This window comes from Lactuca saligna, chromosome 5 (assembly GCF_052625555.1).
Source record: "Lactuca saligna cultivar CGN05327 chromosome 5, ASM5262555v1, whole genome shotgun sequence".
NCBI lineage: Eukaryota > Viridiplantae > Streptophyta > Magnoliopsida > Asterales > Asteraceae > Lactuca > Lactuca saligna.
Genome location: NC_136421.1, coordinates 308,627,506 through 308,647,368, shown reverse-complemented (window position 1 = coordinate 308,647,368; position 19,863 = coordinate 308,627,506). Strand labels below are relative to the sequence as shown.

Below are 19,863 nucleotides of genomic sequence, written 5' to 3'. Positions count from 1 at the left end.
ATGACTCCAATGGAAAGAAGGCTTCTTAACGCCTGTAGTGGTGGATCTTTGCCCGATAAAACCCCAACTGAGATCCGAAATCTAATCAAGAACATGGCTGAAGATTCCAAACATTCAATCCATGATGAAGAATGGTACACGGATGCACCCTGGGGTGTAAAAGAAGTACAAACTCCTCAGATTGAAGCTCAATTGTCCAAGCTCACGAAAGTAGTCATGATGTTGGCCAAAGACAATGGTGTGCAGCCCACACCCCGCCCATGCGGTATTTGCACCCAAGTGGGGCATCCAACTGATATGTGCCCACAACTCCAAGAGGAATATTATGAAGAAGCGAAAGTCATGGGAGGCTATTCGGGGACAAATCAAAGAGGTTATGAGCAACCAAGAGGTGATCAGCGATGGAACAATAATCAAGGGTGGGGAGGCAATCAACAAGGGAACTATCAACACAATCAATCGCATCAATATCAACCAAGACCACGATTTCCTCAAAATCAACCACGACCACCATTCCAACCTCAAAATTTCCAACCAAGGCATCCACAACAACCCCCTCCCCAAGCGAGTCCTTCAAGTATGTCCTTAGAAGACATAGTAAAAAGCCTTGCCACAAGTACTCAAAGCTTTCAACAAGAAACCAAGGCGAGCATAAAAAGCCTGGAGCAACAAGTATCACAACTTGCTCATTTCGTGAGTAAGATGGAGCCGCAAGGAAAGCTACCCTCTCAAACGGAGAAGAACCCAAAACACAATGCGTGTGCAATTACATTAAGAGGTGGGAAAAACTATGAAAATCCAAAGATGCCGGAAGAAGAAGAAGAAGAAGAGAAGGAGATTGAGGTGGAAGAAGCTATCAAAGAAGAGGAAAAGAAGAGTAATCCAAAGTCCAAGAAGCTAATAGAATCTGAAGTGAAAGTCACACCAGCTCCATTTCCTTCAAGGCTGGCAAGCACCGAAAGAGAAAGGGAAGATGACGAAATCATGGCCATGTTTCGAAAGGTTGAAATCAATATCCCTCTTCTAGATGCCATTACACAGATTCCTAGATATGCTAAGTTCCTTAAGGAACTTTGCACATCTAAGAAAAAGCTTAAAGGAAATCAAACCGTGAAGGTTGGTGAAAATGTCTCAGCCGTGTTACAAAAGCGGCTACCGAAAAAATGCAAGGATCCAGGTGTTTTCACGGTTCCTTGCAAAATGGGTAACCTTTTGGTACCACGTGCCATGCTTGATCTTGGAGCATCAATTAATGTTTTACCTTATTCAAGTTATAAGACAATTGGAATTGGACCTTTATCAAAAACCGGAGTTATCATTCAACTTGCTGATCGGTCTTTGGTACATCCGAAAGGTGTATTGGAGGACGTGTTAGTGCAAGTTAATGAGCTCGTTTTTCCTGCTGACTTTTATGTTTTAGACATGGGTGATGAAAGCACCCCACAATCGAGTTCCATCCTTTTGGGGAGACCCTTCAAGAGTACCGCAAAAACAAAAATAGATGTAGCCAATGGTACTTTGTTAATGGAGTTCGATGGTGAGGTAATTAACTTTAATATCTTTGAAGCCATGCGTTATCCTAGCGATATTCATTCTTTAAACTTCGTAGATGTTATTGATTCATGTACTAATGATTGCTTTGAGATGTCAAGCTAAGATGTGCTAACCACCATCTTGAGCAAACACTTTGATGAGACAGGGATTAAAGAGTTGGCTGACAAGTACACATTGGAAGACGAATTGATCAAAGTAATTGATTCCTTGGAGAAAGCACAACCCATGAGAGTTGAACCACCCCGCATGAAGCTAAAAAGTTCTAATCCGAAACTTCTCCCATCCATAGTACAACCGCCGACTCTTGAGTTGAAGGCTCTTCCTGACCATCTCAAGTATGCCTATCTTGGAGAGGAAGAGACACTACCGGTGATAATTTCGACTAAGCTGGCAAGAGAAGAAGAAAAAGAGTTAGTTGGCATTTTGAAGAAATACAAGGAGGCTATTGGTTGGACTATTGCAGATATAAAAGGGTTGAGCCCATCATTATGCATGCACAAAATACTGATGGAAGAGGACTTCAAGCCAACCCGTGAAGCATAGAGGAGGTTGAATCCACCTATGATGGAGGTGGTCAAAAAGGAGAGCATGAAGCTCTTGGATGCAGGTGTAATCTATCCTATTTCTGATAGTAAGTGGGTGAGTCCTGTGCAAGTAGTCCCGAAAAAAGCTGGAGTTACCGTTGTCTAAAACTCCGAAGGGGAATTGGTACCCACCCGTGTGCAAAACGGGTGGAGAGTTTGTATCGATTATAGGAAGCTGAATGCTTCTACCCGCAAAGACCACTTCCCTTTGCCATTCATTGATAAGATGTTAGAACGATTGGCCGGGAAATCCCACTACTGCTGCCTTGATGGTTTCTCTGGTTTTCATTAAATTCCGGTTGCCCCGGAAGACCAAGAGAAAACCACATTCACATGTCCCTTCGGCACCTTTGCGTATAGACGCATGCCCTTTGGTTTGTGCAATGCACCCGCAACCTTCCGAAGATGTATGGTGAGCATATTTTCAGAATATGTCGAAAATATCATAGAGGTTTTCATGGATGATTTTACTCTTTATGGAAACTCTTTTAATGAATGTTTGCAAAATCTCACCAAAATCTTACAAAGGTGCATTGATACGAACTTAGTCCTTAATTATGAAAAATGCCATTTTATGGTCGACAAGGGCTTGATACTTGGACAGGTGGTGTCCCAGAAAGGTTTAGAAGTTGACAAGGCCAAAACAGATATTATTAAGAGCTTACCATACCCGACAAATCTTCGGGAAGTACGTTCTTTTCTTGGCCATGTAGGTTTTTATCGGCGGTTTATAAAGGATTTTTCCAAGATTACGGTACCGATGTGTCAACTTCTACAAAAGGAGGCTGATTTTGAGTTTGGTGATGAATGCAAAAAGGCATTTGACCTTTTGAAAGATTTGTTGACATCCGCCCCTATTATTCAACCGCCAAATTGGGATCTCCCATTCGAAATCATGTGCGATGCTAGCAATACCGCGGTTGGGGCAGTTTTGGGACAAAAGTTTGACCGAGCACATCATGTCATCTACTATGCATCAAAGACCCTTGATAGGGCACAAGGAAACTACACCACAACTGAGAAAGAGTTTCTTGCTATTGTCTTTGCTTTGGAGAAGTTTCGATAATACCTCCTTGGAACTAAAGTGATCATATATTCGGACGATGCAGCCATAAAGCACTTGCTTACAAAGAAAGACTCAAAGCCGAGGTTAATACAGTGGATGCTGCTTTTGCAAGAGTTCGATATTGAGATCAAAGACAAGAGTGGAAAGGAAAATCTGGTTGCGGATCATCTAAGTCGCATCGTATCACCCGAAGATGGTATACCCATCTGTGACACATTTCCGGATGAGAATCTATTTGCAGCCAAAGAGGCACCATGGTATGCAGATATCGTCAACTACTTGGTCATAAGTCAATTTCCCCTAGATTCATCCCGTTGGCAAAGAGACAAAATCAAAAAAGAAGCCAAACGATACATATGGGATGAACCTTACCTTTGGAAATACTGTGCGGACCAAGTAATTCGCAGGTGTGTTGAGCAAAAAGAGGAACAATCTATCCTTAATTTTTGCCATTCCTATGCTTGTGGTGGTCACTTTGGACCCCAAAGGAAAGCTAGGAAAGTTTTAGATAGCGGATTCTTTTGGCCTTCTATTTTCCATGATTCCTATGTACTCTGTGCACATTGTGAAAAATGCCAAAAATCCGGGTCCTTAAGCTCTAGAAATCAAATGCCCCTTACCCTTATTCTAGTATGTGAAATTTTTGATGTATGGGGCATTGACTTTATGGGACCATTTCCGCCCTCTTTTGGTTGCTCTTATATTTTGTTAGCAGTGGACTATGTGTCCAAATGGGTGGAGGCTAAGGCCACCCGTACTAATGATTCAAAAGTTGTGGTTGATTTCCTTAAGGTACAGATTTTCTCACGGTTTGGCACACCAAAGGCGCTCATAAGTGACCGCGAGACCCATTTTTGCAATCGGATGCTTGAAGCTGTTTTGAAGAGATATGGAGTGACACACAAAGTCTCAACAGCTTATCATCCCCAAACCAATGGACAAGCAGAAGTCTCAAACAGACAAATCAAAAGTATCTTGGAGAAAACAGTCAACCCAAACCGCAAAGACTGGAGCTTGAGGCTAGATGATGCCTTATGGGCATACCGTACTGCTTTTAAAACTCCCATTGGTATGTCCCCATATCGGCTTGTGTTTGGTAAAGCATGCCATCTCCCAGTTGAGCTTGAGCATAAAGCTTTTTGGGCGGTAAAGAAATTCAACTTGACTGAAGATGAGGTGGGAAATAAAAGGAAACTGGATATCCAAGAGCTAGAAGAGATTCGGAATGATGCATACGAAAGTAACATGATCTATAAGAAGAAAACAAAAGCATATCATGACAGAGCAATCTCCCGAAAGACTTTTATACAAGGACAAAAGGTGTTGCTTTATCACTCGATATTCAAGCTAATTTCAGGAAAGTTAAGATCAAGATGGGTCGGTCCTTTTGTGGTCACAAGGGTGTTTGACCATGGTGCAGTGGAAGTCACGAGTAAGCAAACGGGTAAAACATTCAAAGTTAATGGTCACAGGTTGAAGCCGTTTTATGAAGGATTTGAGGTGAAGAATGAAGAGGTAGACGAGTTGGAGAACCCCACATACCAAGAATGAATCACACCTGGGGGACAAAGTCGAGCCAACGACCTAAAACAAGGGCAGCTAACCGGGACGCAACCCGGGGTATTTTCGTCATTTTTCGTTAAAACATTTCGTTCTTTGCATTCTTATTTTCTTTTTGTGTTCCAAATGTGTTTTGTCGTTGTTTTCAAACAAAAAGAACGGACCTTGGGGTGGAAAAATACTTCATTTCCAAGAGAGGGAAATTTTCAAATTCAAAAAGTGGGGATTAGCATCCAAGGACCAACACGGGTCGTGTCCCATTTTGGCCTGCAAGTGACACGGGCCGTGTTCATGAAAAAAAGTCCCAAATTCTTCCAGAGAGCAACACGGGTCGTGTCCTATTTTGGCCTGCAAATGACACGGGTCGTGTTAATGAAAAAAAGTCCCAAATTCTTCTAGAGAGCAACACGGGTCGTGTTGGTTTTGGCCTTGACCCAACACGGGTCGTGTTCGTCTATATTTCAACATAAGAACCCCAACACAGGGCGTGTCGAATTGGCTTAAGGCGGACACGGGTCATGTCCGCGCAGCAGTTACACCCCTTTTTAAAGAAAAAAAATCGGGATTTGACCTCATTTATCCCCACTTTCACTTCCTAACAGCCCCTCTCTCCCAACAAAAACCTTAGGTTCGATTTTCATCAAATACCTTTCAATTTCTTCAAGATTTTTTACTTTCATCTACAAAAAGGTTTGATTTTCATCATCTACACTTCATCTTCTCCATCTTAAACACCATTTTCTTGCATTTTAATGGTGGACTTGGGGGTTTTGACAAACCCTAGATCCGAAAATTCTCACTTGATTTTGATGTTTCAGTGTCTCAATCTTAAAAGGGGAAAGCTTGGGGAGGTTAAAGAAGATCTTTTCCATCAAGAACAACACGATCCAACACACGATTCGGTAAATTCTTTCCAACTCCTAACCTTTGAATTTTGTGTTCTTGAGTCAAATACTTGAAATTGTGGTCTATTTGGATTTGATTCTTAGTTGGAAATCTTTGAAAACCAAATTTCCTGCGAAATTTTGGTGGCCAAGTTCAAAGTTGACTGGACCCGTCAACAGTTGACTTGTTGACATTTTGACCCATTGACTTTTAATATGTCCCAAACTTGACTATGGAAGCTACATCTTCCAAAAGAGCAAGACAAACCAAACCATCCGCCCGCCGTCGGAAGCCTAGATCTCCATCACCTCCATCTAGATCTCCATCACCTCCATCTAGGTCCCCAACACCCCAGCCGACCCGTCTCATTGTGGTGTCGTATGTCTTGGCCCAGTTCAATAGGGAAAACTTGAGTCATTCCTTAAACGGGGTCATGCCATCTAAAAATTCGCGCATGTTCCAACCTTAAAAGAGTTGCATGTTTACAATCAAGTCAAAACCCTGTTTCGCAACATAGGGTGGCACGGCTTGTTGAGGGTCCATGAATTGAGCTATAAAGTCCCAACAGCTGAGTTTCTATCCTCAGTTTATTTAGACCATGGGATCCTCTACTTCCGTCTAATGAATCAAGACTATGAGATCTCCTTGGATCAAATCAATGCCATTGTGGGGTCCCTAACGGAAAACACATTTGGCCCCACTGACCCAATCCAAGGATACTATGACATGACTTGGTGGACACAGCTCACCCAATTACACCCATATGTCTCTAGCGCTGCTAAAGCCTCATCACTTATCCATCCTGTGATTATGGTAGCTCACAGAATCATTGCTTCGCTCGTCGCCCCTAGAGAGGAGCGAAGCACCATTAGCGTGCTGGAACTTAAAATCCTTTATGCAATGACCCATCCCGAGAATAACCTCATTCCTCATTATGGTCGGTTTCTGTGTGACAAGCTCATCCGCCTTAGCGCATCCCGATCGGGAAAGATTGTTTGCGGGGGTATTGTCAGCATGTTCGCCAAGAGCGCCCACATTCGAGCCCCATACCCCGGTCCCCACCAGCCACTGCCGGGTGAGCCTTATCTCACCACTACTATCCTTGAGTCCATGCGACTCTTCCGCTCGGTAGGCGATGGCACACACTATTGGACCGTGGGTCAAAATCATGATCCCAAGCTCCTCATCACAGCAGAAAATAAAGGCATTCTTGATTTCCGATATCCCATTCATATGACTGATTGGCAAATCATTCCATACATCTTCCCCCACTCTTATTCCACCGAGGTCGATGAGCAAAGCGAAGAAAATGAGGAAGATGGTGATGATGATGAAGAAGAGGAGGAGCTTCACCATGCTTCTCCCACCGGTGGTGGCAGCTCATCCCATTTTGCTGCACCCCCGCGTTATCATCAACAATATATAGATGAATTCCAATCAATCCATACCCGCCTCGACACCTATCAGCAGGATATTACCAGCCTGACCTAGAATTTTTCCACCTTCACCACCCAGTACGCTCGGGATCAAGAGCGTCAACACAAACATAAGGAGGACTTCTGGGATTGGACCTGAAACCCCAACTACTATCCTCCTCCTCCACCTCCGTTTTAGGTTGTTCCACCCTCTCCAAGCATCGGGGACGATGCTTATCATTAAGCTTGGGGAGGGGTAGACTTGTATATTTGGTTCACTCATTCTCATGCATGCATTTTCTTATTTTCAAATTTTTCCTTAAAACTCTTATTTTGTTTCCTTATTTTCAAATTTTTCTTTAAAAAGGTTCACTCATTCTCATGCATGCATTTTCTTATTTTCAAACTTTTCTTAAAAAAAAAAGTGTACGAGATGATGACACTCTTTACATACAATTGCTCCATGAAATGAAAAATACTGAAGCAACCGGATTGTTACCGGAAGCATAGAATCAGCTGTCATAACTAGGGGACCCAAACACCGTAATTTGAGACCCTAGCCTCAGATAATAAAAAAAAATTATATTGAAACGTTTTTTGGGCGGTAATAACAGCTTTAGGATGATTTGCTTTTGAATGTTTAAAAAGAATCTTTATCGGCAACTCTGAACCCACAGAACACGGACCTATTTGTTGACACGCGTTACCCCCGCGCTAACAGAGAGCTTAAGTATCAAACCCACAGTCAAGAATGAAGGAAGGGTACAACTGTCATATCCAGTACCCTAATCAGAATTTCAAATGCCAAAACGAAGAAATCTAAAGAAATTCCAAAGATGAAGATTGAAGAATCCAAATTCAAAACGAAGTGCAAATCAAAGTTCAATCAAATCAAAAGCCAACTCAAGTCAAATATGGCGAATGAAGAACTGTGTGATATGATACTTGTGGCTCTCGAAAAAGTGAAAGCATAGGAGTTGAGCCCCTTCGGGTGGGCTCACTGTTTCAGCGAAAGCTGATTCGCCGTGACGGGTTCTTAAGGAGGCATCGATTTTGATTCTTGGCCATCTAGTCTTAAGGACATGAAATCTGGACTATGTTATTTTTGCCCATAAAGCTTAGTAAGGTAAGATTAAATAAAACTTTGGTTGGATTATTGGGTTACACCGTTTCGGGCCTTCCTCACATTGAGAGTCCGTGATATGTGGAAGGAAACAGGATGGTTGCCAAGGTATCAATGATCGAAGCCCTATCGATGTAAAGTCTGATCGTACCTTTATTTAGTTACAAAAGTACATATTTTGTGTTTGTTCTTAATCTTCTTTTCTTTTGCTTCATTTTGTTTCTCAAGTGCAATTTGTACATACCTTAATTTTCATGGCATTACATTGCATGCATTCATTCTTAACCTTTAGGATCCTTCATCCCCTTTTCGTTCTAAGTTTTTCTTTTTGCCATCTAGAAATCGTCCTGTTGTCCGGTTCTTGTTCTTTCTTGAGGACAAGAAAGGTCTAAGCTTGGGGAGATTTGTTAGGTGCTATTTGTGCACCTTTTTGCGCACCTTTTAGTCCCATTTTTTGCATATATTTAGCACAATTTTTCTTCCTTTTCCTTGCATTTTATCATATTCATTTTAGTCTCTAGAACAACCTTATTTGCACACTTTTATATCTTTTTCTGGTAAATCGGAGGTTGGAACGCGCTTTGGGAAGTGTCGCGAAGCATTGGTGGAGATTTCGGGATGATCGGGTGAAGAACGAAAAAGTTGGAAAAAATCAAGTTTGGAATTGGAGTCAGAGAGGTACACGGGGCGTGTTGAATTTACACTGAAAAGTGGGCACGGGGCTTGTTTGACCAAAATGGGAGCTGTTGACCATGCTGAACACGAACCGTGTCAGTTTAGTGCAAATCAACACGGGGCGTGTTGCTGAACAACGACCCGTGTCAGTTTAGCCTATTTTAACATGGGCTGTGTTCGACCCAAAAACCAACTTTTTGCAGTTTTTCCTATCTTTCATATTACGTGTTGAGGGTCAATTTTACATAGACAGAACATATCAGAGCACCATTGGAGAAGGGAATTCGAAGCTTTTTGCAAGGGTTTGTCCGTTAATCATTTGGAAACATTAATTCTTGTTTTTGTAAGTTGTAATTACACTTAATTTCATCATTTAGACTTGTGATCTTGTTCTAGACATGTGTGGCTAGAACCCTAATTTCTCCAATTTCATGTTTTGACTTCTTGGTAGTGACTTCATTCATATGACATGATATTTGTTATTAATTTCTATCTAATGAATTTGATTTTGCTTCAATCGAATGTTTGATTCTAATTATGATTCTTATTGGCCATTTGAATTAGGGTTAGGTCATTCAAGTTATCTCTTTTACAAAGTCCGTAATTTTTTTGTGAAATTGAACAAGTAACAAGCATTAAATTGATCTCTATTGAATGAATTTAGTGTAAATCTTATTCATACACTTTTACACTCCCGAGCTTATGAGGGGTATTGGGTGTTGTTGGGAACATTCACATAAAGCTTCATGCATTCTTATAATCTAATTCTAAGAGCTTGTTTAGATTAAGTTAATAAGGTTAGGATTAATCAAAGAGCTTGTTTTGGTTAATTAATATGGTGAATGGGAAGTGTTAGAGCTTATTAGCACTTTCAAGTACCAACTTAGATAGAATTGAACGAATATTGTGTCATCTTTGAGTCACATTGCTAAATTGTCATACATGGGGTTGGAGTCCTTACAAATTCTGAATTTAATTCACACGTTTAGTTGATTGCTTATGTTTTTAACTGTTTGTTTAATCATTACATTCTAAACCCCCCCTCTCTTTACTATTGGTGACCATAGTACCTTGTGCAAATAGGTATAGACCAATTGTCCCATGTCTCTGTGGATCGACCTTGCTTTCCTTGTACTACCTTTTAGTGCAATATAGTGGGATTATTTTGGAGTATATCGTACCCCTTTATTTGTTGGGTTTGATACGTCTAACAAGTACTATTGTGATTGGTACTATTTTCCATTTCTTTCAAGCCACTGATTGATATTATTGATATCAATTTTACCTTTGGTGAATGAAGCTTTCATCTTTTGTTTCGAATCAAGATTTGGGAAATTTGGATTTTTAGGTTTAAAAGGCACACTCTTCCTTCCTTCAATTTCCAATTTCTCAAAATGTCTTTTGGGTGATAATTATTGAGGTTTATGTTGAAAACGATTTTGAAATCAGTTATGATAACCAAAATGTGAATCTTGTTTAAAACTTTTTGATTTTGATCATAGCTCCTTTGTCTACAATTTTGAACATTTCCTTGAAGATCATTTCGCTTTTGGAAATTGCTGTGACCTTGTCAAAAGTTATTTTGGACATGTTTTTGACCTTGTTGAAAACCATTTTTCTTGTAAAAAGATTTATTTTGAACGTTCTTTGCATTTATGAAAAATTCTTTACAAATTCATGAGATTTTTTGTTTAAAAATCTTTCGTTTGTGAAAATCTTTTTCATTTTTCCAATACGCTTTATTTTGCGCATTTCATTTCAAAATTCCTTTTTTCAAAAACCAAGATTTCCGGTTTTCCTTTGAAAGTTTGTGTTTTTTTCGTTTAATGTTTTAGATCATTATACAAGTTTTCAATACATTTTTCTTTATTTTTATTTTCAACAATAAACTTTTTAGTTTTTACTGTCCAAACATGTTTTTTTATTTTGATGGTGAAAAACTTCGGAATTTTTGTTCAAACCATTTTCTATAGTCCTTTGCTTTGAATAAAATCCTTCATCTGTCATATTTGCGTTGTCTTCATTTACCAACTTGTTCAGTTCAGGAGCAACTTTATCACCATTTTCATTGGTGATGAAGACTTGATTTAGATAAACAATATCTTCATAATCCTTGAACTTTGGATAAACCACTGAACTTTCTTCAAGATAATGTTGTCCTTTGTCTTTCAACACTTTCACGTACTCCTTTGAATCTTCTAAAACTTGATCTTCCACTACACGTGGAATTGGTTTCTCATTAAACACTTCATCATCATCACTCACATAATCCTCAACAACAACATAATCTTGAGAATTTTGGATTTTCAAAGATCGATCATTGTTTAATTTCGCTATTGGATTATTATCTTTGTGTTTAGCAATTGAAGTGAAATTAATGAAAGACAATAATGAGCAATCAACACATTCATCTTCCACGATTTCACTGATATTGTAAGAATCATCTTCGATGTCAACAAAATTTTGTTTAGAGTGAAGTGTCAGTTTCTCAGTTATGTTCAATATCTTGACTTGTTCATTTTTAGTTATGGTATCATTCAAAATTTTTACAAGATCGTCTGTTGTGTTTTGATGATAACATCATTCCTATGGTGTGCACACACCATAATTGCTTTGAATCTAGGTTTATCTAAATTGAACATACAACTATGAATACCAAAGAAATAACCCTATGACTAGCATACATATTTCGAAATTGACATATGATTAGGGTTATAAAGTTTACCATAATTGTTATGTAGCAATAACAAGTTTAATCGTTCTTGATATTAACTTCTGAAAGCCTAGTTCCCCAAGTGTTGCACCTCTAATGGAGTCACAAACACTCAATGTAAAGGAATACTTAGAGAGGGAAGGATTCCGGCTAGAGTTTCTCACAAAAACTCTTGGGGGCCAGATATCCTACGTAGAGGGTATACTTATAGTTGAGGCTTATTAGGGTTTTAAGGTGGAAACCCTAATTTCCTAGCTTAGGCCTTAAGCAATCCAGGAAACCCTTCTAGAAGGCCCCTTGGATGAAATCCTTATGGGCTTCCCATAGATTTTTCCAATCCCTTTTATTAGGATTCCATAGCCCAACTAGCAGCTAACAATTAATCTCAATATCGGTCCCCTTAATTTAATCAGTCTCTTTTGATCACCAAATTAATTCCAAATTAATTTCTGATCAATACTTATTAAATAATACGATTTCCATATAATATGTTATTCTTGTAATCTATTAATAAAACCATTTTGAGTACTAATTTTTTATTCATATAATAAATTATACTCTCTCTCCTCTTATCATCCTATCAAGTTGCATGAGTGAAGGCAACCCAAAAGGAATATGTTCATAATCGGGTCAAGAACATACCAATAATAGTTATGTGCTTACACATCTATTCCAACCGTCTCCCACCTGGATAAGTCTAATAAATATTATTGCAAGTATGACTTCAGAACCTGATTAGCAATCGTAGGTTTGAAAAGCCTTTATCGAACTCTGATCTTATCAGCAATGCGTCCTTTAGATAAGGGATCAGATATTCCTCCATTCCACATATTGTATGAACTGAGACATCGATTATAATCATTCTCTCTGTTCATGTGTTGTTTTCCGATTTCCAATTTATGGCAACTAACAACAGACTACAACTGAACACATTAACTTAGTCCAGGCTTGGCCAAACGCTTTAGGGTGTCATCACTAAATGATAAAGGGGCCCACAATATATCTCTTTTATCCCACTTTGGGTAAAAGGAACGGATAAACTTCAACTTATATTCTTGTAGTATTTACTCGTCAAATCACACATAACAATACGTTATAGAACACCAAGTTACTGGTGTGTTTACGCATTATCAATGTGCAACCAACTTGTAAACTGATGGGTTATGAGCATTATAACCCATGGGTTTGTAACTCCCATGGAGCATCCACGGAGCATCCTATGGGTTTAACCCAACTTGATGATCCATGGAGCCTTTTAGCCCACTATACAAGTTATGGATGTTTTACATAATCAACCCATATATTTAATTAGTCATATTTTGATCACATGATTAATTCCAAATTAATTCTTGATCAATACCTAGAATATATTAGTAAACCACAAGTGTTATTTCTCTCGTTTATTCTATCCAAATGCATGATGCCATGAAACCCAAATGGACCATACCGGGTAAGGTCAAGTACATACCAAATTAGTTATGGACTTAGACACCATATCCAACAGTCACCCACTTGGATAAGTCTAATAACTATATCTGCAAGTATGATTTTAGGAACCGATCAGCAATCGTAGCTCTTTCAAGGTCTCTCGCAACTGAGAAGTTGATGATGTGCCATTTAAGATAAGTGATCATATAATCCTCTATTATAGATATCAACTGGAAAAATATATGGAACAATGTCTTATTTATTATCCACCAGTTTGTTTCCCGATTTCCGATTTGTTAGACATAGAACTAAATTGAACACATCAATTCAGTTCTGACCGAGCTCGGTACATAGGTCAAAACAAAATCATCAAGGGGCCCAGATATCGCTTCTAATCCAAGAAGGAACAGATAAACTTCGAATCATATGCTTATTCTATTACTTGTTGAATCACACACAAAAGTACGTTTTATAACATCGAGTTACCAATGTGGTTTCGTACGATCAATGCATAACCAACTCATAGGCAACAAGTGATATCTCTAGGTTTGAAAACTTATATGATATTACCATGTCACGATCACTCGATATAAAATCCATGAAGTGATACCAGTGAGCGTGGGTTGATTCCAATGCTCAGAACTTATGAGCACCATTGAATGTTGTAGCTATGTCCAACAACTTAGACCTCTACAATCAACTCATGACAATCTTGATTCATACCTACCTCCAACATATGACCGACTGTGGAGAATTCGAATAATATGATATACCAAACATAATTATTCTAGAAGTTAAAAACATGCAAATGAAATATAGTAAACAATTGGCAAAAGATAGCAACACTTTACTCATAAATATACAAAACTTTTATTCATTATCAGATGTTAAATACGCTTTACAAATTTCAAAATTATCTAACTACTTAAACTAATATCATCCTTCAGCCCAATCCTCCGAGCATGTTGGAGATGCTTAACCTGAGTCAGTCCCTTCATAAAGGGATCTGCTGGGTTCTTATCCGATGATACCCTCTTTGCCACGAGGAGTCCTTCTTCTATTCGATGTTTGATGAAATGGTATTTTCTATCGATGTGTCTGGATCTCCCATGATCCCTTGGTTCCTTGGCTAAGGCAACTGAACTTTCACTATCACAGAAAATTTCCCTTTGGCTCCTTTATGGCTGGTACAACTCCAAGGTCTCTAATGAAGTTTTTTAGCCATATCGCCTCCTTTGCTGCCTCGCTTGCTGCTATATACTCTGATTCGCAAGTTGAATCAACCACTATCTCCTGCTTGGAACTCTTCCAAGTAATTGCTCCCCTGTTTAAGGTAAAGACCCTGCCTGACTAAGAGCAGAAATTATCCCTATCAATCTGAAAACTAGCATCACTATACCCTACAACTCTCAAGTCATCACTCCCATCGAGGGTAAGGACCCAGTCCTTAGTTCTCCATAGGTACTTGAGGATATTCTTTACCGAAGTCCAGTTAGTCTTGGCAGGGTTCCCCTGATATATGCTAACCATGCTCAAGGAAAATGCTACATTAGGACGAGTACAACTCATAGCAAACATGATCGAGCCTACTGCCGAAGCATAAGGTACTCGACTCATTTCTGCTATCTCAGCCTCTGTACTCGGGCTTTGAGTTTTAATTAGTCTGGTGTTACACTGGATAGGTAACTCTCCTTTCTTGGAGTCTTGGATGCTGAACCTCTTCAGCACCTTATCAAAGTAGGTACTCTGACTAAGTACAACTAGTCTTTTACTGCGGTCTGTCAGAATCCTTATCCCAAGAATATAGGCAGCTTCTCCTAGGTCTTTCATAGAGAAACTGTTGGGGTGCAAAGTTCTTCATTCATGACTTTGTAAATGTTTGACTTTTGTAAAACCCACTTGCATGTGGTGCTTTAGCCTTTAGACCCATTTGGTAGTTACAGTGAGAGAGAGACATGTAAATGTTGGGTTTTAGCCATAAGAACTTTCCTATGTGCGCATGCAAAACCCTATTGCTTGGATCTAGGCTTTCTATCAAACATGCTTTTGAATCCAAGACTTCTAATGGCTAATTAGGTTAAACAATAACATTAATACAGATCTAGAATCATACCTTTGAGTTCCTTGTTGATCTTCTTGTCTTAGAGCTTCTAGAGTCACAATTGTCACTCCTCTGATGGTTCACAAACACCAATAGCAAGCAAGATGATTTAGGAGAGAGGAGAGGGGATGGAATTCGGCCAGAGGTTCCTTTCTTTTGGTTCTGAAAGCTTGTACACGAATTCCACACCCCAAGGGCCTATTTATACCTTTAGACTCCTTAAGGGTTTCATCCTAAACCCTAATTGGATAATCTTCACTTAAGGCTATCCAAATCCATTCCATAGATATCCTTATGGACTATTTTGAGCTATCCTAAAGCTCTTAGAAACCGTCCAAAGTCCATCCTAATGGATTTATAGTCTAAAGTCTAACTATCAAACAATTGACAGTTTATACCCTCTTATTTAATTAATCTCTTTAAGTCACCAAATTAATACCAATTAATTTATGACTTATATTAATCAAATAACTAAATATTATTCCTTATAATATTTACTCTCTCTTAACAAATCATCCTTCAAGTTGCTATGGTGAAGGCAACCCAAAAGGACCATGCACCACCGAATATAGTTATAGCCTTAGACACTATTCCAACAATCTCCCACTTGGATAAGTCTAGTAACTATACAAGTATAATACGGTTTGCAATCGTAGCTCTCAAAGACGCTGTCAACTCTGATCTAATCAATCTTGTCCTTTAGATAAGGGATCGTACAGTCCTCTGTTAGATATCATGCTGACAATCCTATGGAATGGTTAGTCTAGCATTTAGATTTCTCGATCTTCGATTTATTTGACATAGAACTTAATCGAACACATCAATTCAGTTCTGACCGGGCCCGACACATAAGTCAAATCAAATCATCGAGTGGCCAAGATATCTCTTCTACCCTCTTAGGATAAAATTTACAGATAAACTTCGACTTATATGCATTTACTTATTCATTAACCAACTATACACAACAATGCGTTTTATAACATCAAGTTACTGATGCGTTTTCGCATTATCAATGCACAATCAAATAACAAATAGTAAACCATATATCTAGGTTTTAAGACCATATGATATTATCGTCTTGCGATCACCTTTTATATCGTATTCCATAAAGTGATTCCAGCAAGCGCGGGTTTATTCCAATGCTCAAAACCAGTTCGTAAGCACTCATGAACGTTGCAGCAACTCTTGCTATGTCTAACACCATTTAGACACTCTACACACCAATTCACGACAATCTTCATTCATATCTACTCCCAACATATGAACGATTGTGGACCATTTGAATAATTCGATTATTCCTAATAAACTCAATTATTCTGGAAGTCAAAACATGCAAAGTGAAACAATAGTTAAACAACTAACATGTGATAGTAACTTTACTCATAAATAAAACTTCTTTATTTAATCATCAAATGTTAATTACATTTATCTATTATACGTTTCTAATACAATCTAATCTATGCTAATATCATCCTTCAGCCCAATACTCCTAGCATGCTGTAAGTGCTTAACCCTACTCAGTCCCTTCGTAAGCGGATCTGCTGGGTTATCTTCTGATGATATCCTCTTCACTACGAGTTGTCCTTCTTCTACACGATGTCTAATGAAGTGATATTTTCTGTCGATATGTCGAGATCTACCATGATCCCTCGGTTCCTTGGTCAAGGCAACCACACCTTCGTTATCACAGAAAATCTCCATGGGCTCCTTTATGGCCGGTACAACTCCAAGATCACCGATGAAGTTCTTCAGCCATATCGCCTCCTTCGACGCTTCGCTCGCTGCGATGTACTCCGATTCGCACGTTGAATCAGCTACGGTTTCCTGCTTGGAACTTTTCCATGTCACTGCTCCTCCATTTAGGGTAAAGACCCAGCCCGACTGCGAACGGTAGTTGTCCCTGTCGGTTTGAAAGCTGGCGTCACTATACCCTCGCACCTTCAAGTCATCACTCCCTCCAAGGACTAAGAACCATTCTTTCGTTCTTCGAAGGTACTTAAGGATGTTCTTCACCGCAATCCAATGTGCTTTGCCAGGGTTCCCTTGATATCTGCTAACCATGCTCAAAGCGAAGGCTACATCAGGGCGAGTACAAGTCATAGCGTACATGATTGAGCCAACTGCGGAAGCGTATGGTACTCGGCTCATTTCTGCTATCTCGGCTTCGGTACTCGGACTTTGAGTCTTACTCAACTTGGCATTTCCTTGTATCGGTAGTTCTCCCTTCTTTGAGTTTTCCATACTAAAACGTTTTAGTACCTTCTCCAAGTAAGTATTCTGACTAAGTCCAATTAGTCTCTTACTTCTTTCTCTTACTATCCTTATTCCCAATATGTAAGAAGCCTCTCCGAGGTCCTTCATAGCGAAGCACTTCCCGAGCCAGGACTTAACCTCCTGCAGAGTCGGGATGTCGTTTCCTATGAGTAATATGTCATCGACATATAGAACGAGGAAGCTTACTACACTCCCACTGGCTTTGACATACACACAAGATTCGTCTTCGCTTCGTACAAATCTAAACTCTTTGACTTTCTCATCGAAGCAAAGATTCCATCTGCGAAACGCTTGCTTAAGTCCATAAATGGACTTCTCAAGCTTACACACTCTATTCGGATGCTTCGGATCCACAAACCCCTCTGGCTGAGCCATGTAAACATCCTCAGCCAACTTTCCGTTAAGGAAAGCGGTCTTGACATCCATTTGCCAAATCTCATAATCATGAAATGCGGCAATTGCTAGCATCACTCTAATAGATTTAATCTTCGCAACTGGCGAGAAGGTCTCATCATAGTCAACTCCGGGAGTTTGAGTAAAGCCCTTCGCAACCAATCGCACTTTGTATGTGTGTACGTTCCCATCCACGTCGGTCTTCTTCTTGAAGATCCACTTGCACCCTACGGTCTTACGTTCGGGCACGTAATCAACCAAATTCCAAACTTGGTTATCGTACATGGATTGGATCTCGCTATCCATCGCCTCTTTCCATTTCACAGACTCCGGGCCTGCCATGGCTTCCTTATAGCTATTAGGTTCATCAAGATTTATTAGTGTACCATCACTAATATACGTGTCCCCTTCGGTAGTAATATGAAAACCATAAAACTGGGGTTGAACTCTAACTCTATCGGAACGTCTAAGAGGTAAGGATTCGTCAATCGGTTCAACCGGAGTTTCCTCCTCGGGTTGAACGCCAGCGGTAGAGGTTCCTTCATCTATCGATTCTTGAAGCTCTTCAAGTTCGATTTGCCTCCCACTGTCTCCTTGGCTTATGAGTTCTCGCTCTCGGAAAACTCCTCTCCTCGCAACAAAGATAACATTATCTTTCGGTCTATAGAAGAGATATCCAAAGGAAGTTTGCGGGTAGCCGATGAAAATACATCGCTCACTTCAAGGTTCAAGCTTGTCGTGAGTATCTCGTCTTACGAAAGCCTCGCAACCCCAAACCTTGATATGTGCCAACGAGGGAACTTTCCCCGTCCACATCTCGTGAGGTGTTTTGGCAACCTTCTTGGTAGGGACTCGGTTAAGGATATGGGCGGCAGTCTCTAAGGCATACCCCCAAAAGAAGATAGGTAGTGAAGCACGACTCATCATAGAGCGAACCATATCCAATAAGGTTCGATTACGCCTTTCTGCCACACCATTCAATTGTGGTGTCCTAGGAGGCGTCAATTGAGAAACTATTCCACACTCCTTGAGATAATCGTGGAATTCAAGACTTAGGTACTCTCCTCCTCGATCGGATCGAAGCATCTTGATTTTCCTGCCCAATTGATTCTCCACTTCATTCTTGAACTCTTTGAACTTTTCAAAGGTTTCTGACTTTTGCTTGATTAAATAGATATACCCATATCTACTATAATCATCGGTAAAGGTCACATAGAAGCGGTTCCCATCCTTCGTGGTTGATCTACAAGGTCCACATACATCGGTATGTATTAGGTCTAATAGTCCCTCACCCCTTTCACAAGTGCTCGTGAAGGGTGACTTAGTCATCTTTCCAAGTAAACAAGATTCGCATGAGTCATCTTCCCTACGGTCGAATGACTCCAACACTCCATCCTTTTGGAGTTAGGCTATGCGTTTCTTGTTGACATGTCCAAGACGATAATGCCACAAAGATGCTTTATCCATACTAGTGGAAGAATCAATATTCAAAACATCATTTCCTAAGTTGTCAACAATCATAACAGTTTCATATATTCCATTACATGGTATAGCTTCAAAGTAAAAGACATCATTTAGATAAGCCAAAATAGAACCATTCTCATTATTAAAAGAAAATCTAAAACCTTGTCTATACAAACCATGAAATGAAATGATGTTTCTAGCCATTTCTGGCGAATAGCAACAATTGTTCAAATTTAAAACTAAACTATTCTTAAGCACCAAAGAATACACTCCAATCTTGGTCACAGGCGACGATCTTCTGTTCCCCATGATTAGATTGATCCTTCCTTGCTCCACATCCCTACTTCCTTTTAGTCCCTGCACATTAGAACAAATGTGATAACCACAACCGGTGTCAAGAACCCAAGAAATAGCATGATTAGAATCGTTAGATTTTATTGCATATATACCTGCGAAAGATGGCTTGATCTTTCCTTCCTTGATGGCTTGCAGGTAGTCCGGGCAGCTTCGCTTCCAATGTCCTATCTTGTGGCAGTGGTGGCACTCTGCCTCCTTCGGGTTAGAGCAGGGCTTAGAGGGATCAACTTTTGTCCCACTAGAAGAGGAACCATCTCGGGCTTTCACCTTT

General features: G+C 39.7%; 1 protein-coding gene across 1 annotated transcript; it reads left to right on the top strand.

Moving 5' to 3' along the window:
* On the top strand, nucleotides 1-2,097 carry LOC145047024 (uncharacterized). The gene is made up of 2 exons (XM_078995270.1): nucleotides 1-1,624; nucleotides 1,700-2,097. The coding sequence occupies exons 1-2, from the start codon at nucleotides 1-3 to the stop codon at nucleotides 2,095-2,097; spliced, it is 2,022 nt and encodes a 673-aa protein (XP_078851396.1).
* Nucleotides 2,098-19,863: the final 17,766 nt, after the last annotated feature.